The sequence below is a fragment of the Antedon bifida genome, chromosome 3, assembly GCF_963402885.1.
Source record: "Antedon bifida chromosome 3, ecAntBifi1.1, whole genome shotgun sequence".
NCBI classification, from domain to species: Eukaryota; Metazoa; Echinodermata; class Crinoidea; order Comatulida; family Antedonidae; genus Antedon; species Antedon bifida.
In genome coordinates this window covers 4,551,895-4,576,848 of record NC_136228.1, presented here as the reverse complement: position 1 = coordinate 4,576,848, position 24,954 = coordinate 4,551,895, and the positions used below count along the sequence as shown (strand labels likewise).

The window sequence follows — 24,954 nt, the reverse complement described above, 5'->3', positions numbered from 1 at the left end:
ATGTAAGTGTGAGTAGGCCTACATTTAAATCCGTAATTTTATTTATTTTTTATTTTATTCAATGCACAACCAACGGAGATAAAAAAAAACCTCCACCAACAGGCAGAGATAAAACAAAACAAAGAACACAATAAACATTACACAACTTTTACAATTTTAGATCTAAAAATGGATAAACTATTTGAAAAAAGGGATTTTGAGCTAATCTCTGAAATAACGTAATAATAATATCTCTTAGTAACGTAACGGCCGATCATATTTTTTTTTAATTCAACAAATGTAATAATTAATAAACACACTATATATGACCCTCTATAACAAAAGACACTTTACATTGCTTCTTATAATAGTCTAATTTTGTAGTCTGATTTTCTATATATATTTTTTTTATATATTACAAGAGTATGAAAAAACTGTAAATTGTAATATTAGAATAGTAGAGTTCGAAATATTTAATAGTTAATTTAAAAACTATTATCTATATTGATAATATTTTTCGACGAAGGTAGGGTCATAAATTGATCTTTTTAAAAAATGTAAAGACATGACAGAAGGGAAGGTATTTTTGCAAATATAATGTTGAAGGTTTTTTCATAAGAGAAAAAGATGTATTAACATTATACTGTAGCTTTCTGGTGTGTTTCTTAGGCTGCGCATCCTTCGTTCTTCATGGCATTTTTAAACTTGTTCAGCTCCTTAGCACGCGATTTGTTTTCTGCTTTCTTGGGCCATTTTTCGATATAGGAAGTTCTATCAAGCAAATATTTGTATCTGAAATAGATTGAATAAATACTAGAATGGAAAAAATATGTCAACCGATCCTCCTAACACCAAGACAATCTAACAACAGGACACTACACTGAGCTCGACTTGCCAAATAGGCTTTGATCTGCGGTTAGGTATCGACGAATATGAAACAAAATATATGACCATGACCAGCCCTACCATGGTTGGGGTTGAGCTAAGGAAAATAGAGCTGCTAGGTGCCCGGAATTTGCACTTATACATTGATAAATGAAACGAAATTATAAGTGTACAGGACCAGCACACCATGCTTGGGTGGGGCTAATTTTAAAAAAAATAGAGTTGCTAGGTGCCCGGAAATTAGAATATACTTCGAATTATGAAACACACTATAGAAATCTCCAGCCCTACCATGGTTGGGGTGGAGCTAAGAACATTTTGAGCTTCTAGGTGCTCGGAAATTGCACTTATACATTGATTGATATATAAAACGAAATTATAAGTCTACGGAATTCGGGGTAGAGCTAAGAAAATTGTGCAAAATAGAGTTTCTAGGTCTTCGGAAATTGGACTTATACTGTAGTCGCGCCTACTGCACCGTGGATCCATACCCCGCGCACATCCCCAGCCTGTACCCATGGGATGGTACCGTTTTGGTACCCACTGATGTCGAGGAAGCAAATCATTCAAGCGTTTCGAAACTAGAGGTAAATCTTTTGATTTGTCCGAGCTTAGCGTTTCTTAAAACACCAATACAAACTATGATACATAATATTACCACGCGCGTGGACATTATTTTACTCTAGAGGGCAATTTACATTACAGTATTGCTTAGGTTGGTGTTATCATATTCACTGCACCGTGGTGTTTAGTGGACACGACGTAATGGAACTTCTTTTATGATTGAATTAGGAATGTTTTTTTTATCTTACAAATAAAATTTAATCTAGACAAACTTACTTTGTAACGTTGACATCTTTGTAAGGAATACCATCTTTGCCCATTATCAGATACTTACGGCCAATTTCAAATAATTCACAACCGGGACACGAACTCTTTATAATGAAAAAGCGAGGGGATGGTTCGTCATCTCCCACCTCTTCAAATGTATCTCTGCCTACAAAGAAATCGATACATTCACAAAAGGTAGGCCGACAAAAACTTATGAAATGGGGTAAATAGATTTATAATGACAAGACTTTCGTATTTACAACGAGCAGAGAAAAACATTTAGAATTTTAATTTGTTCTTTTTTAAGCTTAGTTTTTGTTTTTTAAAGAGGATTACGTTAAATGACCCATAAGCCGATTTTCCACTAGGAAAATTTGTTCGCGCGAACGCGAATCGAAAGCGTCAACTTATACGCATGCGTAGAGATGAATTTGGAAGTCTAGATGAAAACATGAGTACACTTTTACTTCGTAAATTTGCAAATGTATTAATTTTAGGATAATAATGCACATACATATGCCTACCTTTTTTTAGTCTTGTGTTAACCGTCGCTGTGAGGGTTATGAAGCCATTGGTCACATCTACAGCTTGCATAATAACTTCGAAAACTGGAGAGAAAAAGGGACTCCAATCAACATTGGACTGAAACCTTATCTATTATAATAGGCCATTAATTGTTTCGTTGTGGAGCCTATTACACAAAGGAGCGCTAGGAAGATTTTGGAAACAGTCAAAATGATATTTATAAAGTAACGAGTTGCCGAAAAATGTTTGGATGTGTTTGTAACATCATCAATTTAATTTCAGGGGTTAACTGACTCCTCATCCTCTCCTACTTCCTCTTTCATGCATGAAACGTAACCAATTTTACCATAATCGATTCCGCTTTGTGGACCACAAGCTATCTCGTTATACAGCTCTTCATAAGAATGTGTTGCCACAGCGAATGCACAATCTGGACAAGGACCTACAATAATATAATGAGATAATAATATGTTAATAACAAACATATGATACTGTAGGACAATTTAGTACCTGTATTACCATGTTGATAATGATTTTTCTTTTATATTTTTGCAAATAGTTTAAGAACCTGTATCCGTCATATAATGTATTGTTTTGATGTATTATGTTAATTTGGATGCACCACTTCTGTGTGTGCCACCGATGCAAAGGTGTCATTTCCTAATAAATTATTATTATTATATTAAATATCACAACATAACATAAAACAAACACTTAATAAGAACATGGTTAATTGCTATAAGCAACCCGTCGTCAATGGTCTTTAATCACTAGTTGAAATGTCTTATCAAGTCGTACCAATTACTTATTATATGATGGTCATTTAAAAAAAAATATATACGGTCATTTTGTTTTTCGTTTTGTGGCATGCATCTTTAATCAATTTCATTCAATAATATCACGTAATGCATAATACAATTATTGTACAATAATTGTAATCATTTACTCATTTATTAATCATTTTAATTTTTTTTAATTGTTTAAAAAAAATAAAAATCATAATTATAGATGTGTAAAAGGATAGGCATAAATAAATATAAATATAAAACGAACTGTACAAGTTCGCATGTAATGGACTGTACATCATACAATCACACACATATCCATACATTTATTATAATTGTTAATTTACTATTTCATTTTTTGTTATTTTACAAGGTTTTAATAGATCATTACTTTAAATGCACATAACACATTATTTCTCACAATATACTCAAAGAGAGTTGCTAGGTTTACTCACGAGACAAGGCTTCGCCTTCTAGTTTGTGGCCCTTCAATAGTTTATTTATTTTCGAGATTATTCAATTTATGTTAAGGGTGATTGATTGATTGATGAATAAATGTATAGATGAATGACGTTAACATAAAAAGTATTGTCCAATATGTAATTATAGTTAAGTAAGGGATATACAAAGACAAGAGTATGTTACATCATTTGGAACAGTGAGAAGTAATACTAAATAAAAAGAGTTACCTGCGGCACAAACACAAACATCACCTTCACAAGCTTGTCTCAATTCAGTTTGATCGTCATGTGGGTTATAAAACGCAGTGCATCTTTTCTCTGGAAAAGTTGAAAACATAATTTTTTTTTAAAATAAAAAGTATTAGTAGTCAACATTTGAATTTGTTTATAAATAAAAACACTATGAGATAGGATCGTTAGTGGTGTTAGTGGAAAATCAACTTACCTGGGAAATAGTAATCATAAACTGTGACGCTAGCTGACTGTACATTAGCCATTGCTACTGTTTGCTCGACATTAAATCGTAAGGTTGTTAATTCTGTGAGCATCTGTACAAAAAGACAATGTTTAATTCTAAAGTAATTAAAATTGACATGAACTGTAAGTAATTGTCACCTCTATGTAAAAAGGTTAGGTTGTTAGATGAACATGAAAAGGGAGCATTTGGGGTCTGAATAGATTTAAATAAAAAAACACATAACCTATATCTGGTCTTGTATGTAAGTATGTTCAATAACCGTTACGTCATAAAAGGAAGTTTTACAATTGGTTGATTTTCGACTATCATCATTTAAAAGTATTGTATAAGATAATAACAATAGAAGGAAACTTACAAATTCTAGATAGAATATAACCTTTTTGTCCGATGTTTCATAGCGTTCTACAGGATACTCAGCAGAAGCAACAAGCTAAAACGAAAGCACTTAGAAACTGAGTGAAGGTGACAAAATACATCAGGGAAAACTATATTCGGAGAGAGAGGGCTTACTTCTTGATATTTCGGTCCATGTTAAAGGAATATAGATTTAATATGAAATATCTCATATGGAAGTTACAGGTAAGTCAGATTTTAAAATAATAAGCCTTTGTGACGTGACCAATATATATATTTTTAAATAGGCATGTTCTGTAAGCATATATACTTATTAACACTCAATTTAGGACGATAAACTTGTTTTTGACGTTATCATGCGAACAAACAAAGCAAAGCCTACTTTAGAAAAATCATAGATGAAACGAAGTCTTATGGCATTATGCAACTCAAAAAAATAGCCAGGAAAATAATGAAAAACACTGAAATAAAGGAAAAGTAAGCACTTAAAAAAAATATTCGTGTGAAAATATCTTTAAAAGAATTATATACACAATAGTAACCCATACTACTCTATTTACAACGTTATCTCTTAGGCTCTGTCTACACTAGTTTGACAAAAAAAGTGTTAAGTACCCAAATATGGTAGTAATATAACGTCATCATGTCCATATATAGGCACATCATTTTTTTGTCACAAATAATGTAGACAGAGCATTAGTAACCTAAACGTAATATAATAACCCAATATATATTCTAAACCAGCCCATAAGGTTTACAATTTGAATCATAAATATCGAATACCAGTCAAACTTGGGGTTGATTGTTAAATTGATTGTTATTAAAATGGTGGTCGGAGGTCACCCAGGTCACTATTAGAAACAATATTTACCACAATATTTAGAAATGGGTGTTAGTGCATTTCGGCATGCTATAACACAGACAATTACAATAATAAACGAAAATTTCAATATGCAAACAAAATATGATGAAAATTCTTACATTATCTAATGTGCTTTGCACTGGAGTAAAGCCAGTAAACAAACCAACTTCAATAATCGCCATATCTGTTTGTCCACGAGCTTCTAATTGATACCTATAATAGATATTAATTATTTTTTTATTTGAAAAAGAACAAGTGCAAGTATTTTCTATTTCTATTATTATGCATACTCTCCTCGAGGGAATTAATATTTTCACAAGGTTAATAAAAAATGACGTCATTAATGAGAATAGTTATGATCGTTCCATCGTATGAATTTTGATCATGACGTTATTTAATACTTGGTTTGATTTGAATTGTTGTTTTGTCAAACAATGACAGTCTATTTGTCTTTAAAAACACACACTTACTTAACAGTAACTTCCATTCTATACAATAGTTTTTCGGAGCCTGGATCTGCTTCTAATTCTATCATTTGTGCAAAAATAAAAAAGGCACATTCTTCTCCTGCTGTATCAGCTTGAGTGTTGTAAATAACCTCAACCTAAAAAAACAAACGAAAACAAATCAGATCTCCATAATTTGTATAGCAAGCCGTTATTAAGGGTTAAATGTTTTATGTATGTTGATGCAGGAAATCAAATATTTAAATAGTTACTTTTTTTACTAAGGTCCACACGATTAAAGTTGACTTATATCGGGATGCCTTTTGTTTTGTGGTGGTGTATTTCAGACACTCTTTACAAAGTATGCTTGTTGCAAGTTTCAGAAGTTATGAACCACTTTCAAAACCCTGTCGAAAAGATACATTACCTCAGCCTGTGCAACGCCGTCTCCTGAACATTCTATAACAAGTAAGCCATCTGTGGGACACTAAAAACAAAATGATTTACAACATGATTACTATACCGGAATCTTACCAAAAAAACTTTTAATCCCATTTCAAAGACTTACTGTAATTCGTTCTTTTTATGAATGTAAATTAATTCGAATCGATTATGTTGAATGTGTTTAACTCACTTCTCTTCTCTGCGATAAGGTAGCTGTGGCGTCGGTGATTTCTACAATCTCCTCGTAAGTGTTGGTTGATGTAGAAGACAATTCACATCTCATATTAACAGACGTAGTTGAGGTTTCGCTTGAATATGTTGCTAGAGCTTCGAAGGCAATAGCAGTGTCCTATATTTGAAACAAATCGTTCTTATTAATTGCATAAAATAAATAATGAAATATAATTTAAAGATTCAATTCAATTATAGGCCTAAGTACTAATAATAATGACAAAATTATTATCGAAATATTGGATCTCATGAAATGGTAGGCCTATGTATTTCTTGCAGTGCCATATTAATTTGGCTTAAGCTCTGTCTACACTATTAAACTTTATATGACAAAAAAATGTGATGTGCCCATATATGGACATGATGATGTCATATCACTACCATATTTGAGCATTATATCACTATTATATTTAGGCAGATCATACTTTTTTTGTTAAACTTGTTTGATAGTGTAGAAAGAGCTTTATACGCTTTCATTAAATAAGATTGACGTTTTTTAAATTATATTAGAAGGTTGTATTTCTTTAAGAATACCACATTTGTGTTTTTCTTCAAATTAAAAGAAAAACAGGAAATGCTAAGACAGCTAAAAAAAGAAGATATAAATAAATAAATATAAAATACTAACAGAGGTTGAACTGAACCCGCGTTTGAAATCTCTGTGTTCCGTCAGCCAATTCACCATACCGTTCGCATACGTAATCTCATTTCTGTGGACAGCAGTCAACAGCGCATAGCTTGTTGCTTCGACCGTCAGTGCTTTTGAGTTCATGGTAAAGTGACGTAGGCCCTTAACTGGATCAAACGATGCTTCTTCTTTCACTTTGTTCCATACGTCATCTTGAAATTTACTACCTACAACATTCAATGCGTATGCTACGACTGTACGATGGTAAACCGTTTCTAAAGTATTGAAACTGTCTTCGAGAAACGCAATAGCTTTTGTAAGTTTGTCATCATAGTCCTGCAAATAATGAATAATATTTAATTATATTATTAATAAATATTCGTGGATATTATTTCATTATGGCCGACTTCGGTCGTGAACGAAAATGTTAAATTAGTCTTGCATTCATCTCTGAAACTTGAAACTAAGTCAGGACTGTTTAAAGCACCTCTGGCTGGTTCCATCATTGATCAATGGCTTCTTTCGTCCAGAGCCCACATTAAACCAGAGGGCAGCTAGATGAAGGGGTTGCCATAAGAGTCAGCAGTGCTGATTTCAAATGGGATCCCAGCTCCAGATGGTCTCCCATCCGAGCTCTAACCAGACCCAACGTTGCTTAAGTTCGGTGATTTGACGAAAACATGGTAATTAATTATCGTTTTTCTATACAATCAGTAAAATAATGTTGATACGTACCACATCACAAACGACAGGCTGTACTAAGTTTCCTGGATTGTATTTTACCAAAGTCGTAACAACAAATGCTGTCATCATGACCTCTCCACTAATTCCACCCTAAGATATACAAGTATCAATATGTATATGAAGTTATTGGTATTTTATTGCACAGTTATCGGAAATATATATATACAAATCTTAATTAATAGATAATAAATAAAATCAATTCATGTAATATATTGTTAATTTAAGAAACCAGCATAATCAATGCATACTATATCATATGTTTTGAAATATTAACTACTGATTTGTTCGTTGCGATTTTTGTATGTATTGTTAGCTGTCTTGTCTTATCTTATTTTTCAATGCAAGTATTTTAGCTCAGCTACCGCTTTGTTTTTTAGATTTTTTAAACTGAAATAAATAAATAAAGTGTTAGAGAAATTAAAGTCACTCCTATATTAATTGTATACTTACGGCCATATCTCTGTGAACCACAGTGTTTCCTTCGCGGAATCTGCCCTGATCATCAGTTACACTCATGTATCGCGTTTCAAAAAAATTATACGCGTTACATAGTACAGTGTCGTCAACAAATCGTCCTAGTTCGATCACATTGTAGAACACTTTGACCGTGTAAGCCGTCAGCCTATTAAAAGTGTGTGAATGTTGCCATAATTATATTATAAAGGAATATTAAACAGTACAGTATTTTCTACTATCCTCGATTTACTATGTAAAGGTAACATAACATAACAATAACGAATGGTATTCATTCATAAAAAGTTCTACAAAAACTAAACGCCAATAATATCAAGGCTAAGTGCGCAGCTAAACAATCGATTAATAATACATTTCCAAATTATCTGTAGTTTTCCCTGTTTCATAAATAGTATACAAATAATTAATTTTTATGAGTTGAGTGGTGAGAATATTTCAGGAGTTGAAAAATTAACTGCTATAGTGCGGAGCCGAGTTAAATAGAGTATATTCAATGTTTCAACGAATGAAACATTCTCTCCAATCAGCGAATACAAAGCATTAATTATTTGTTTATAGCACACCTAATTTACTCTACAGCTCACTACGTCAGTCGGTCGGTTGGTCGGTAAACACTAACTTGAGCACGCGACTGCAGCCATGTATATGGCCTTGTTATTCAAGTTATCAATTTTCCACAAACTACGGCAAATTCAAATAACAGGTGATGCTTAATTGACCAATGAAATTGCAAGAATACAATCAGGTGTGTTATATATACTTTTATTTATTTCATTTATACATATATACATATACCTGGTGTTTACTGGAACAGCCGTTTCATGCTTTGCTTTTCTTCCTTATATATTTACTCTTACTAAAAGTTAATACTAACCACTTTTATTTGTTAATTATATTTAATGAACGTATCCAACGACCAAATAACTATTTTCTCATCGCAAATCATGTACAAAATAATTTTAAAACGTCAACAATTTTAAATAAACTTATATATCATAGGCCTACATCGTACATTTCTATTCTAACAAACTATTCAAAACTTTGTATTATTTAAAAGTCGAATAAAGTTAGGTCTCGGGTCCAGTCTATAGTCGCCACAGATTGACTACTCCATCAGTACTTATATGAATCGATTATTACAGTTGGGAGCATGAACGTTAGTTGCGATCTAACCCTGTACCGTTTTTTATCGTACGATCATTCGGGGAAACACCTCACGATTATATCTTAATGGGAAACTAAAAAAATTCTGACGAAACGTATTTATTTACAAGTCATTCCTTTTCTATATCGTGAAATAAGATTGAAATATACGCACCAAGTACTGCCAGGTCGGCGATCTCCCCACGCTGAAAATGACCCGTCATCCGTTCTCTGATAGTTGATCATTCTCTGGTAACCTATTGTAAGACAGATAAACTTTAGAAAAAAATACAATAGTCATGCAGTGGTGTGCAGGGTAATTACAATGAGTGGACTAGTACATATAATGAATGTTGACGAGTAGGCCTAAAAAAAGAAAATGGATCAAGAATCGGGATAAGATCTGTCTTGTTTTTAGCAAGTGGTCCAGAATTGGGATCCTGTTCCAGATTGCTACAAAGACCGAATAGAATCTTTCATGAATACATATAGACTATATGTATAGGTAAGGTACCTATACTATAGGTAATAATTTAATTATTAATAATAATAATATACATTTGCATTATGATTGATAATATATTATACACAATTTTAAATATTCAATTAAAAAAATATACATACTTTTGTCAACCTTGCTAAAGCCGCTTTCCTCAACCTCTGCAGTGATTTGAGCGGTTTTGTCGAGGTATAACATTGTGTAAACATTAGCAGACATAAACATCATGGTCTGTTCACCGCAACCCATTGGCTTACCGAGTAATGAACCAGGGTCTAACCCTTCAATTATTGAACTTACAGAAGGAGCCATAACATCACCTGTAATATAAAATAGATTTAATTACTAAAACAGAAGAGTTTTACCCGGGAAATCTGGCATTAAATATTCTTAAATGTATTCATAATAAACTCAGGGATACTTCCTATCTTTAATTATAACAGTCCTTACATAACGTTGTCCCAACCGGCGCCCCGTAGCATCTATGTAAAATGTGTTAATGTATGTTGTTTGAAAGTTTATGGCGATATTATAACGCATGTAGTTCTGTAAAGACACTTTTGAGATTCTCGATGTTTTGAGTTATCTTTCAATCGTCCTCAGAAAAGTAAAAGCACTCACATTCTCACTTACTCTCACTCCTGAGTGCATGGTGTTTCGAAAAACAATGTTATTAAACTTACCAAAGAACGTGATGAAACATTGTTCTGTTCCTGGAATTGCATTGAAGTCAACAATTGCTATATCAAAAGTGTCCCTCTGCAGACTATTTTCATGGTCAGTGAATGCTGTAACAAATATGTTCATTACTTATTATTATCGGTGTCAAGTTACTTTAATCAAGTGTCAACCTAATGGACCATTGTCCTTATTAGAACTGATCAACAATTTTATTAAAATGTTTCAACAACAAAAAATAGTTTTGAAAACAATGAATTCCAAAAGGTCTACTAACTTTCTGGCTTAAATGGGAATTCGTTATCCAACGGTTGATCAGGCTCTTGAACTTCTCCGTCTTCAGCTTCACTTGCACGTGACCCAGTAGGATCGATCAACAATACTTTAGAATGGTACCTTTCAACTCCTTCAGGCTGTTATGTTGAAAATATTAAATATACAATTATATTTAAAAAAAATGTGTATCCATTTTCAAAGAAAATATTTTGTTAGAGAAATGCACATTACATATTTTAACACAGCAAAATAGATTTAAAAAAAAAGAAAAAGATATGGCCTCCAATCAGACGGATGATGACGCTAGTTACTGTTCGTTATGCATGATTAAAAAATAAATGATGACGTAATGCACAATAGTGTACAACACGGTGTCCACTTTCGATGTGTTTCGACGTTCATTGTTACTATCGTGAAGGTTATTCAATTGTAACAGGCCACATTTTAATAAATTTAACTTGATTGAACGGCATAAAAACTCTAACTATTACTACACCAATACATTGAATAAAGCAAACTTACCACAACCAATATTTGTTTTCTAATTCCGTCATTTCCAGAATCAGTGAATGCTTTGACCTCAATTTGAGGATTACCGACGTTAAAGGGGATAATATTAAAGTATGTTGTCCTTGCATCATTCTTTGGTACAGTCAACTGGTGCTTAGGTCCCCTTTTTCCAGGGAGACTTTCTGAACAAACGCCGTCTACACCATACAAATATACGTTTCCCTTCGAAGAATAAACGAATATAAAAAGGGTAATGATTTTATTTTAAATGACATACTGCAATACAACTCGTCGGTTATGACAATCACCACGTTGATAATTGATGTAGACCTAACTCTATAATAGATCATATAATAGATTGACTATATATAAGGTGCAATAAACTAAACTGTTAAATACTAACGGTGACTTCTCTACTTCCATAATTAAAAAGCGTAGCTTGGATTTGTGTCTGTTCGCCTCTGACCATTGAATACGGCATCTTCAGCTGTATAAATACATCTTTTGAAACCTCTATCTCCTTTTCTTCTGCTACACACATTCCCATTGCAGCGGACACTGATGAAGCCTGTACAATCCAGTTAGTGATACTGTCAGGCACGGAGAAGTCAATGACTATCTGTCTACTATCACTAGATGTTAAAAAAAGATAATTATTCATTTTAAAATGCGTTTAGAATTGAAATATCAGGCACCTGATCCACGAATTCAGAATAGAAATTATAAATAAATAATACAGGAGGTTCAAAAACAATATTTGTATGTTTATGGTATTCAATATAGGACCGGTTGACATTACTTATTTTGACCACTGTACATTTTTCAAATATTATATTATAAAGTAGGCCTACTTACGGAATTTCATACTCCTCAAAAATCCAAGTTTCTGGGAAATTACTTCTGACGTTGACAGTTGATTCGTCCTCATCTATGTCAATATCTACATTTGCATTTCTACCGGCAACCACATTGCGTTCCTCTTCCTTTTTTTCACAACAGAAAAGGAAAGCTGAAACCACTTCACCCAACAAGTCATGATCTGGCGGACTGCCATAATCCTCTGGAAGGTCGATGTTTTTTCTTTTTGCGAATTTCTTGATTCGATCTACACATGTTATTCCTGGGATGTGGAGGAAACCACTTTCACAAGCGGAGCACAGATCAGCGTCATGTTCGAACTCTTTGTAACATTTCTGATTTTCTAATGAATAATCAATATTCAAATTATATCATGTTGAAAATGAGATCATCATTATCATCATCATGATCATCACGTGATGGTGAAAGGAACCTACAAACTACACTAACCTGAAACTCCACGTTTTCTTCTCCTGTCTGATTCTGTTGGACATTCATACCCTAAATAAAAACATTCACGTAAGCAATTATTTCATGTATTCGGTTTTTAGTCTTTTTAAAACACAGACAGTTTTTGGTAAAATAGGCAGCGTCCTAGTGACGTAAATAACCGGTCAAACTTGTAGAGGAAGCAAACTTAGATCATCCAATTAAGAAACAAGTAAAGTACAAGTATACTTTAATTTTTGTATCGGGAAGCGATGAATTTTTGCCTTGATAGATGATGAGTGCTTGCTTTTCTTCGCGGCGATCTAGTTAATGTTTTAGGCCTACATCCGCTTTGGCTTAGTCTAAAATATTGACTAACATCGGAATAAGATACTGTATCCTTCAATCAGCTATCTTTTGGGCTATGCTCTTCAGCCCAGTATATATTTGAATAACATTTTGCTCCAGTATAAATGCTTCTAATTATCAGTTTCAATGCGCCTTTCTGATCTCCTTAAGCAGAGATACAGGTTTGTCTTATTGGACATACATGTCAAACAAAATATTTCGAATTTGATTTCACATACCTTGGCGAACACTAGTTTTACCGAAATTTGCACTTGTAAGTGCGATCAGTCCGGCATTTTCAAATATTTCTTTGCTACTTCCACCGCCGCCTGGTCCACATCCAAGGTCAAGAGTCTCCATTCTTTGGAACATCTGAGATTTACAAAAAAACTAAAAGTAAATTATCAATTTAAACTTTTCAACAGTTTTAATTACATTTTTGTTTTAAATTCATTTAAAAAGTTTCAAAAGAATAGAGAAAAAAAAACTACAAAATCAATATCAAAACAATAAAAAAAACAATTAGAAAAAAAAAATCTTGGAAACGCTTGAGAAAAATGTTAAATGAGGAGTCTCTTTCCATTATAATATTATTTAAATGCTAGTATATGAATACATTTCAGTAGAAATATTGATTTCAAAAAAGTATTTAGAAAAGTAGTTTGTTTACTACTGTTAATATCTCTTCATTTGACACCTTATATTTTTACTTTTGGTTCATACGGCCTGACATCTGAAGAAAACTTTGCTGCTACCGAGAAGTAAAAACTTGCTAGATATTTGAATCATATTAACGATAAAAAGTGTAGACCAGTTAACACTTTGCAAACTATGGACAACTAGTTTTTTAGGCGGTGCCTCTTCTTGACAAACTAGGGTTGTTGTGTGTGAACTCAGCGAATGAAATACCTTTGTAGTCATGTGACTGTGCTCCTGTAGAATCACATGACCACAATTAAAAGTTAGTAGTTTTTAATAACTTCTCCAAACGGTAGAAAACTCAGAGTTTGCAAACACATTTTGTGTAATGATTGCTATAGTGTACAATAGGCTATATTGGCATGCGAAATTTGTAGAGCTCTACAGTACTGAATAAACACGCAGGTATAAATAATAAATGTAAACTAATGAGTAATATGGCTGGTCTAAACACATTATTTCAAACCTTCTTTTTCGTCAAACGATGGAAGTCTTTGAGAAAGTAGACGGCTTCGTCAACAGCAAGCAATCCTACTCGACTCTGAGGTTCCGCAATGATTGTAAATTGAACAACATCACCGGGTGAACGAGTATCATCATCATCGTCTATATTCACAATGAGCTGCAATATTAAGTATAAATATTCATAATCAACATTATTTTCTCCGTACCAATATTTCTTAATTTACAAATCTGTTCATTAGAATCAGCAAAACGCAATAATAATTTGTAGCAAGCTTTTCACTGCATATCTATCTGTGTAGTCAATTAGATTAGACTATGGACTATACATGCCGATGTATGGGGTTTGAATCCCATGAGCACTTCTTTTTACTTTATAGTGAGATAGAGATTATTTAGAGAGTTGGGTTTAGTTATTATTTAGGAAGTAATTCGGCTATCTTTCACATAGGGGTCACCAACTTATGTACGAAAAAAAAGTCGCAGGCGCGTCTATCTTGTGATACTTTCCTTCTTTCTATCCTAGTAAATGAACGTAGCAAGGTTAGAATCTTTTTTACTTGAAATTAATAAAATAAATTGTTCAATAGTAAAGAGTAAAGTAAAAAGATGGAAGTTGTTGTTTTCTTAAATTATTATATAATTACATACACATAGTATCCTGTATTACGGAATTTTCCTATGATAAAGTACTGTCGTATGTGGAGATACAGCAATAATAATCGAGTGGTCGAGTCTTGGTCGAGTGTTAGTCGAGGATCGCAAAGTAGTCACGTATAAGTATATTTAACTCTGTAACTTTTGTTTTGTGCATGTTGCATTTATTTTATTTATAAGTATTGCTTTTTGGGTATATTACCTGAGATTGGCATTTATCAACAATATCCAACAAAATGGAGTCTGCAACAATTTCATCGCCAACAAATGAAAATATAACAAGTCTTGCACTTGGAGCCATGTCTTTCGTTATGCCGATTCGGATTGTTTTCTGAGCTCCAAGATTAGAATTTAAGTCTGTGTAAGTTTGCACGATTTTCCCGCGTACTATAACCTGCAAATAACAAAGCAGGGTTGGGAATTTAAAATAACAGCACTATAGCACTAATCCACTTTATTTTCCATATAGAAAACTAAAATTGGCCAAATCGTCATTTGTTAAAGATGTATTGTCCCCCTGAAAAAATAATTCTTTAAAGAAATTGTGTTGAATATGCCATTTTAATGTCCCATAAGAGTTATCCACTTTGACCAAAAATTGGATCAAAAAAAAATTATATCTGAAAAAACTGTAATTTAAAGCAAAAAATAGTCAAATTGGCTGCCATCCCATGGATTTTTGGTTGAATTTAACCGTTTGTTTTGTCATTTTATAAGTGAAAACACTATTTTTTTCCATTTTGTTTTCTATGGAAGTGATTAATTTTATTAAAACTACAAAATAACCTATTCAAATCTGGTTTAATTAATCTTTATTTTTCATGTTTTTGGGGGACAATACATCTTTAAATCTTGGTGATCATATTACACAAAAGAAAACAATTACTAAAAAATAACTTACAAAATAGCTAATACCAAAAACATCGACGGTGCCAGACTTCACTACTTCTGCTTCGTAGTTTTCTATAACCTAAAATGAGAAGAAAAGAATTATAAAAATAAGAAAAAGAAAGCCTACCCTCTCCTTCCCTTTGGTATGCAAATATAACCTCGAAAAGAATTCCATGAGCTTTTTTTTCCCAGACAGTACACTTAATACTGTATAACGAATGTAGGCTCATGTGACACGGTGATGGTTCTCTGGTTTGTTTATTTACTATCTCTATGGTTTACCTGAATTTCACCAGCAGGTACACGAATTTGCAAATACGCACCGCTTGGGCTGTCGATGGGATAGACCGTAAGTGTGTACACACCGTTAGACTCATCTGGATAATTATTATCCAGTGTTTTGATCTGAAATACAATCAAGAATAGACTAGTCATAACAAAATAGGGTTACTTAACTGCTACTTGTTGGAGTGGAGGCTTTTGGTGAAGACATCAATTCAAACGAGATGCGGGCGTTCCCAATAACAACCAAATTTTGACGATTCCAACTCATTCTCTAAATACTTACTGTAACTTCAATTCTTTCAGTATTCTGGTTAACGTCAAGTCTGAAGTCGACTTGACCAAGGCCATTACTACTTCTCAGCAACTCAAAGTCTGCAGTGCCAGTAAGAGGAGTGCCTACTCCTGCTGGGTTGTAACCAAGCCCTTCTATTAATGTCGGTACATTGACACCAGGGGTGCCATCAGAATGGAATAAGTCAATCTTAGCAAGAAAGAATGAGAACAATATAAAAAGTATGCTTATGTAAATAAAATAATTCCCTTTCGGCTCATATAGAACATTTCCTTTGTTGCAAAATTCTCCTACACGTCGCTTTTAATTCTCCTTACGCGAACACTTTTACTTTGTCCTGAATTGTCTTTGATACCTTATGGATAGAATTGGAAACACAATCCTATATATGGTAGAAAAACAACCTGAGTTACCTTGACGTCAAAAGTTGTGCCTTTCTTGTAATGGCTAATGGTTCTATCTCGTTTGAATGTGTACACTTGCCTCACAAATTTAGCAGCACTGATAGTCGTGTTCTCTCTATCACCAGTCGCTTGTTCTGTAACTACAGCTTCTATTTTCAACCTGGCACCTTCAAATTTGTCGAACCAATTTACACCGTCAGTGTCTGCTGGCGTTATAGTAAATGTGGCCTTACCTTGTTCATTGAGCTGATAAAAAAACAATATATTTTTGCTGTCTAAATCATAGAGTTATTAACTACAATGTATTGCTGTACACCTATCAATCCTTGAGTAGTGCAAGAAATAATATGTTATGTGCATTTAAAGTAATGATCTATTAAAACCTTGTAAAATAAAAATAACTCAATGAAATAGTAAATTAATATTAACAATTATAATAAATGGATGGATACATGATGTACAGTCCATTACATGCGGACTTTTACAGTACAGTTCTTTATACTTATATTTGTTGATGCCTATCTTTTTACATTTCTATAATTTCTCTTAAACATTTGAAATTAAACAATTATTATGATTAATGTCAATAAATAAGTGAATGTTTTTAATTATGTATTAATTATGTACAATACTTTTATTATGCATCATATACAGGTATTGAATTGAATGAAATTAAATAAAAGTGGTGCATGCCACAAAAAGAAAAAAAGAATCATACTTTATGAAGAATTGATTATGGAGATGTATGTGCCATACTTAAGAATTATATAGGCCTAAACGTTCTTAATGATGGAAAAAAAATAGAGTTATCAACTATTGTCATAATAGCTACTTCACGGAACGTCAGTTTGAATGTTCACTCTAGTTGTTTAGTATTTCTCTGACCTACTTACTTCTTTAGCTTCAGCTGCAAACTTTTTAATTTCCTCATCTTTTTTAAAAACACTCATTACTACTTGAGCTTTGCCTCTAACTTCTTTATTGTATACATATCTGTAAGGTTAAAAATGTGTTTATAATTTCGGTACTGTTTCAAAAACATTTTCTTATACGAATGATTATTTATCACTACCATTGCGAGGACTCATGGCAGTTAACTCTCTCAATGAGTATGTATTGCACTTCTCTGTGGTCTAATCAGACTCAAAGTGCACCTAATGCCCTACGGGTATATTACAACAATGCCCTTCGATTATCGTTATGATTGCCAAGACACTGCAGTGCTAGAGACATGTTTGTTAATGGCGTCACCCTCTTTTGGGGAATATCTAAGAAAATCTGTCTTTTTATTGTTAGAGAATGTCTGCTAGCAAGAAAGAAATGATAGAATGTATTATCGTTTCATCATTTGAATCATCCAGGCTCCATAACAAAATGATGGAGATCCTGAGATGATCTGATACCTGTGTCTTTTTTGTGTGCGTGTGTGTGTTTGCCCTTTTTATTTAAACTTGTTTTTTCTTGTGATGCAATTGATTTTGTAACTATGGAGGTACGTTTCCGAAATAAAAGTAAAAAGAATACCAGACTAAACAAAACCGGAATTTAGAAATGTCTTGTAGTCGAAAAGGTTCCAAATTCTGTTTTAACAATAAAAATTCATTCGTAATACCAGATAAAAAAAGATATATTAGCCCAGCCCAAGGGTGTCCGGTGTTTGTATAATTAACATGTAACACTATGGTAAACCCATGTTTAGTATAATTAAAGAGACACTTTTTTGGTTTTTGAAGATGTCCCTCTCCCTTAATATGGGTTTTAATGCATATTGTATGATATTATTTATCAACCTTGGTCGACAACTTACCTGGCAGTAACTGTAGCAAAGATTGCATTGTCAGAAGGAATAATTTGGCTTTGACCTTCGACGATAACTTCAAATGTTGGTAAAACTGTGAATGGAAATAGTTCAAAATATAACTAGGCCTATTGTTGCTGCACGATCATGTCATGTACTGTAGGCCTACAAAAGGTCTATGTTCCAATAGCAATTACAGTAGTCACTGCCCTGTCTGTTGTAAGAAGTCGAGAGCTTACATACAATTTGGCATTTTTTTTATTATTTTATTATTTTAATAAATGTGTATTAAAATACACATTTATGCGGATTTTAGTTTTAACTCGTAAATATTGGGTAATAAAATAAGATTCACTTACCGTATTTCTTAAGTTCAAACTCAACAGTACTTTTCCATTCATACTAAACGAACATAATAATATTTTTAATTCCAACAATTTTCATTTTAGAAGAAATAACTGAACTGAGACTTTTACCATAGTGTTTAACTATACAGAATATAAGGAAATAGTAGATCACACAATTTAAATGAAAAAATTAACAACTAATTATTTATTTATTGTTGAATTGAGTTTTTAATATAAAAAACCCATAACAATAATAAAACATAATCAAATCAAAACATAATTATTTTAACAATTTAATCTTTAGAACGGACCTTTTAAAAAGAAATTTTGCATAAAATGACAAACAAAAAAGTGACAGTGAAGATTATTTAAAGATATATTACCTCTCTGATGAAAATTAATTTTAAAAAAATGTTTTGTTTAATAGGCCATTTTAATGTCACATGTAGTTTTTTACAAAATGTTAGGAGAAAAAAGTTATCTAGCTGATTTTAATCATTTAAAGATGTATTGTCCCCAAAAACATGAAAAATGAAGATTAATTTAATCAGACTTTGGATAGATTATAGGTAAAAAAAATGAAAAAAATAATTTGTTCACTTATAAAATGACAACATTTTTTTTTGGAATATTTTTTTGCTTTAAATTACAGTTTCTTCAGGTAAATACATTTTTTTCTATCCAATTTTTGGTCAAAATGGATAACTATTATGTGACTTTAAAATGCCATATTAAAGTTTTTTTTTAAGAATTATTTTTTCAGAGGAACAATACATCTTTAAAGGTAAAAATAATAATTTTTCAACATAACTAATAAAACTAAAAAAGGTCAAAGATTGAGTATCTATCTTTAGTTTTCATGTTTTTGGAGACAAGACCATACAGGACTTACGTTCCGGCCATAATACACATTGATAGTCCAGATTCCAAAAGTTGGATAGCTGGAGAATGAGAAAATCTCAGTGATGTATCCCGTGTTAGTGCTAAGGTCATCTCGTCGCTCGATTATCGAACCTCTTGGCGTTGTAATCTCTAGACGTACGTTTCTGTCAGTTGGTTTCATTTCCTCGTTCAAAGAAATTACTCGAATTTTTACTAATAAGTAGAGAAATGTATTTGAAAATGTGATTTTTGCACTTAAATTACCTACAGTATGTATTAATATATCAAGTCAATTCAATCAAAACATTTATTTTCTTCTTTCTTGTGTGACTAGAGTATGACACAATGACACATACCTTCTTGGTCAGGAGTATAAATAGGCTTGTCGGTTTGGATGAAAACAACTTGATTTTTTGTTGTCAATAACACAACAGCACGTGAGTTAAAAGACAGACTATTGTGGGTAGAAACTGCACGTACAACCAATGTTGGAATCTCCTCATCTGATGGTACATCGGCTACGTTCACAATGAATGTTAACACCTTCGGTACACCTGGTTAAATTAACGAATCTATATGTTACTTTCAAATTCAAGAAGATGTACCAGTATTACTAAATGGTTGCAATCAACGGCCAGATATTTTTTAAAGTTTTAAAACGATTTTTGTACGACGTATAAAATGATAAAACTCCTGAACAAAATCCAAGAGCCATTTTGCATGGAGATTGAAGATAGAACGCGGTGGATTAACTAAGAATAAATGTTTAAAACAGAAGGTATGTTATACAAAAAATAATGGATATTTGTTCTGTTCGTTGAATGGAGGTAATGTCCACATTTGTTGTAAGTTTAATACAACCGCCATTCAACTCATAAACCTTCATTTTTGTATACTATTATTAAAATTAAATTACTACGAGTTAGGCGCATCGTAGCATCAATCATTGAAAGAAATTTAATAACAAAATAACTGACAATATTTTTTTGCAATTAGCACACAGAATTGAAGATACTGAGTATTTGAAAATTAAGCATTTTACCAGATGTTACGTCAGTGGTTTTACTGGCAACCTCTACACCGTCACTGGTAGTAAGAGTAACTGTTACTGAAACAGTTAACGGTCCATTTCCATCTGATCCAAAAATCGATACTAGTACATCTTCTTCAACATTAGCACGGAAAACGTCTGGAGCAGTGATTAAATAGTCACTTGAATAGAACAAGAAAAGAACAAAAATATTTTATGTTGAAATTAAGCCTGTACTTTCTTTTTATTCAAAACACAAATTGACTATTTACAAACAGTGGGTAGCATTTGGACACATTTTTTTTTGTCTTTCGTGGGAACAATTATTTCCACTTTTTTTCCTTCCATTTTTAGTCGCGTGCAACGCGACTCTACAGCTCATTATGTCGGTCGGTTGGTCGGTAAACACTAACTTGAGCACGCGAGTGCAGCCATGTGTATGGCCTTGTTTTTAGTCGCGTCGCGTGCAACGCAACTCTACAGCTCACTATGTCGGTCGGTTAGTCAGTCGGTCGGTAAACACCACTTGAGCACGCGACTGCAGCCATGTGTATGGCCTTGTTTTTAGTCGCGTCGCGTGCAACGCAACTCTACAGCTCACTATGTCGGTCGGTCGGTCGGTAAACACTAACTTCAGCACGCGACTGCAGCCATGTATATGGCCTTGTTTCATTTGGACACATGCTAATGATACATTTCAGGAATAACTAATTAATTTTTAAGAGGTATTGGTATTTTAACTTAACATTCAAATCATTATACAGTATTGTAAAATAGAAACATTATTATTTTCATTTACTTTCAATCATGCTATACATTAAATGCTACGAGGTAACTTGTATTCAAACTAGTAGTTGTTAATTAATTTGGTATTTTAATGGCGACTTATGTTATCGCACATCATGTATTTTGTTAATAATTGGAGACATTGTTATATAGTAGGCTACTTGTATTTCGATAGGACTTATGCGCTGCAATTGAATATTAAAATATTATAATAAATATTCTTAAAAAGAATTCAACAGATATAGAATCGAGCAAAGATTGGGAAATCTGTGAGACTTTCTAGTTAGGCAGGCCTACTGTACTTGAAAAGCAAGATGAAGAGCGGTTTGTTGACGTTTTCAACATGTGAAGTGTACTGTAACACCGGTACAATTTGCTGTTTTCCTGGTGGGTAATGTGCCACCATAAGGAACATGCTGGACCTCTGGGCTTGCGTTTGCTCTGACATTTCCAAAGTGTCATAAAGGACTGCCTTCTTTGGCTACAGAGAGCCGGGAGAGAAATGGAATTTGTTAACTTCTACACCTTTTCTCAAATTTATCTTCTCCTAAACTCCTTTCATGCCATTAAATAATGTTAAAGATTGAGTCATTTAGGTAATAATCTAAAGAATGTCTCTCTCAAATGTCTAGTTGCTGAAGTATCCTAGTGTTGGTCACTAGTTACATATACCACGTCACATCCACTTTTTTATGACTTCATTGGTGCTTGCATATGTTAGCATTGCAAGAACCGACTGATGCTGGTGCTGATTTTCTGTCCCACTAGGGCCTATCAGTCCCAATATTTCATTAGTACTATATTAAAATTTGATAACCCGGCCCAAAACATGTCACTTCTTACGACCACATGGTAGCCCTTCTCAAACATACACCACTGCGCATGCCTTATCTACTTCCCCTGTTGTCACACATAAACATTGTGAAAGATTCCTTCATTTTTAAATGTACCTCAGAGGTCACCTTTCTTCCAAACTCTAAAGATGACCATCCACATCCTGTGTTGGTGCATGACGTCTGTTTACCATCCTCTCAGAAATTTAAATGGTTGACATATGAAATACTTTGTGCTGTTCTCTGAATTCCCATATCCATAATTATTGTTTACTATCTACGCAAAATCACAATAATTCTTTCGCGGTGGTTAACATCTCAATACATTCAGAATGATCTACCTCTATGGTTCTTTGAATTGAATGGTTATGGTTAAATGTGATTTTCCAGAGTATTACACTTGGTGACGTATTTGCACAATACCCGACTATGCTGGTGTATGGATGTAAGGCAATACAACATATCTAATTATGTCGAGAACCATCTATTATCTCTCTAAGGATCAGAGAATTCTCAGATCAGTGATTTAAATCACTTAGGTAGGAAATAAGACTTAAAGTATTAATTACAGCAGGATAGTAATTACGACGAAGAAGTGAAATATCAGGCGAGAAATAAGAGAATATATATTTCTACATTTGTTTAAAAAGAAAAAACAGGACATTGAAAGAACCTTAAAGGAAAGCAGGGAATCATTAAATATATACACCGGTACTATAGAAAAGAGATTATAATAGCAATGCTGAAGAGGTTTTCAGAGTTGCAGAGGATCGGACTATTTAGAAGCCCGATAACTGCTGCCCGTTCTTGAAGTACAAGTTGTAATAAGATAACGCATATGTATACCGTTTGTTCCTGAAATAACATTATGTTGCAGACAAAAAGTAAAATAACTTACCCACAAAAAGCACACGGCAAAGAAAACACCGTTAACAACACAATAAATCTCAACATAATTAAGAATTATGAATGTCTCGGAAAGTTGATGGTCGACTGTCCACTTCTCTCCTCCAACATGAAATGAGTAATGTTTCTCATTCTATAAGATATATCTTGATTTTCCAAGAGGATGTAATAATTGAGGTGTGTTTATAATTGACAGCAATGTTTATTTAACCGGAAAAAAAGATCACTTTGTGAATTAATGTCGTACTGCAAAAAGTTGAAGGTAAACTTTGGCCTTGAGGCTAACCTGGTTGGTGATGCACGAATCGTACGGCGTCACTCATAGGTCTTCTTGGTGGTTCAAGGCTGTTAAATTGGCTATTTCAGAAAACAAATTATTTAACTGATAGAAACACTATTTAAAGATAAAATAGTCAACATGAAACTCATTTTCTGGAAGTCAATGTGTTTTTTGCTTTATTTGTAATGATTTAAAAGAACTTAAAATAGTATTTTTCGTATGTAAAATTGATTGTTCTTTTTATTATTTTAAAAATGATTTTTGGTGAATTTTCTATTATATCTTTTAACGTTAAAAAGGACACCAATTTTAGAAAAAGAAACTTATTTCATGATGCTCAGGTGGGTTTATAATAATGTTGATGCAAAGGGTATTCCATGCTAATAATTTTTAACGCGGAGCTACGCTTTAGATTGCCCACATACTGTCTTGGTATCATAAATGGAGTGTAATTTGTCGACGTTGTGGGAAGCGGCGGAATCGAAAATGCAACCGACTCTAATTTCCAGCCTCGATAAGCCAATGTTTTGTTTTAACACATTCAACAATAAAAAAGACGAGCACGGATTAAAGGCCAGCTCAGTCTAGGTTCTATACCGATAAATAATTTGGCACATATGGCGTTTCATACGTATAATACTTGAGCTCATAATTTCGGAAAAATATAAACGCCGACGACTGATGGATCAAAAGAGGTTAACTTCAGACTTGGGGCAAGTCTATAAAGACCTTTAAGCCTCAGGCCTATACGCAATTTAAACTTAAGAAAATTTGATCGCGGTTGTAGAGAGGTTATGATCATGGGCTAATTTGTAGGTCCAGGTTATATTTAGTAATTAAATAATACAATTCTGTTTAATCCTTTTTAATCTGTTCATGGATACATTTAATCTTCTTAATCTCTGATCTTAACCGATCCCATCCGGACGTGCCTGTAAAATGATTAAATGAGTCGGAGTTCTTTTGACACTCCTATGTACATTAATGCTTATATTTTAAAATCTGGATCAATGAACACGGGCCCTTCCTTCCGATGGACTTTCGCTTATTCCAAGCCCGGATGTAAAATGCACTAAGTATTGCTTTTTGTTTTGATCTATCAACAAGATAAGTTTGTTGGCTGCTAAAATACATAACCTCCGGGATTATACAGTACTTCAAAGCCAAAAATGTAAAATTAAAAAAACCCACATTTTGAAGATATTAACATTTAAAAACACACATAATTATTTATCAACATCTAACAATTTTAAACATTTTTAAAACATTTACAAAACCAACGTCATTAAGAACCTTATTAAATCATTGAATCCATCATTTCCATAACTTTCCAACATCCGTAATAATAAACTAATAATATCAGGTCTGATTTTACTAGGCCTATAGACGGAACCTATGAGTTGAGGAATAAGTGAAGAAAACAAACCAAGACTAAGGGCAGGTAAGGAAGGGTCAGCTCAATTTGTATAAGTTTGTAAAACGCGTGTCTGTGGGGGCGCACTTACATAAAATACTATCGATAGAGGGCGCAAAT

General features: G+C 33.1%; 1 protein-coding gene across 1 annotated transcript; it reads right to left on the bottom strand.

Annotated features, from left to right (window-relative positions):
• Positions 1–19: 19 nt before the first annotated feature.
• Positions 20–23,246, bottom strand: LOC144837963 (complement C3-like). The gene is made up of 36 exons (XM_078693278.1): positions 23,133–23,246; positions 20,628–20,797; positions 19,942–20,139; positions 19,596–19,798; positions 18,716–18,758; positions 18,366–18,450; positions 17,452–17,551; positions 16,568–16,804; positions 16,146–16,343; positions 15,860–15,982; positions 15,588–15,656; positions 14,889–15,080; positions 14,034–14,189; positions 13,108–13,240; positions 12,542–12,592; positions 12,089–12,434; positions 11,637–11,865; positions 11,246–11,455; positions 10,725–10,860; positions 10,453–10,557; positions 9,895–10,089; positions 9,446–9,527; positions 8,104–8,275; positions 7,645–7,743; positions 6,910–7,245; positions 6,241–6,399; positions 6,034–6,093; positions 5,631–5,764; positions 5,280–5,373; positions 4,300–4,374; positions 3,912–4,014; positions 3,695–3,784; positions 2,567–2,662; positions 2,220–2,303; positions 1,705–1,861; positions 20–771 (listed from the first exon to the last, which is right to left on the bottom strand). Exons 1-36 carry the CDS (start codon positions 23,186–23,188, stop codon positions 645–647), a joined length of 5,103 nt encoding a protein of 1,700 aa, XP_078549404.1. The 5' UTR covers positions 23,189–23,246; the 3' UTR covers positions 20–644.
• Positions 23,247–24,954: the final 1,708 nt, after the last annotated feature.

Bases quoted from the DNA above. Each gene is read 5' to 3' on its own strand.
- LOC144837963 (XM_078693278.1), bottom strand. From the start codon at position 23,188: ATGTTGAGATTTATTGTGTTGTTAACGGTGTTTTCTTTGCCGTGTGCT. The intron at 10,861-11,245 runs GTAAGTTTGCTT...TCAACATAACAG, and splicing joins GAAAACAAATATTGGTTGTG to CCTGAAGGAGTTGAAAGGTA. The intron at 4,375-5,279 runs GTAAGAATTTTC...CTTTCGTTTTAG, and splicing joins TGCAAAGCACATTAGATAAT to CTTGTTGCTTCTGCTGAGTA.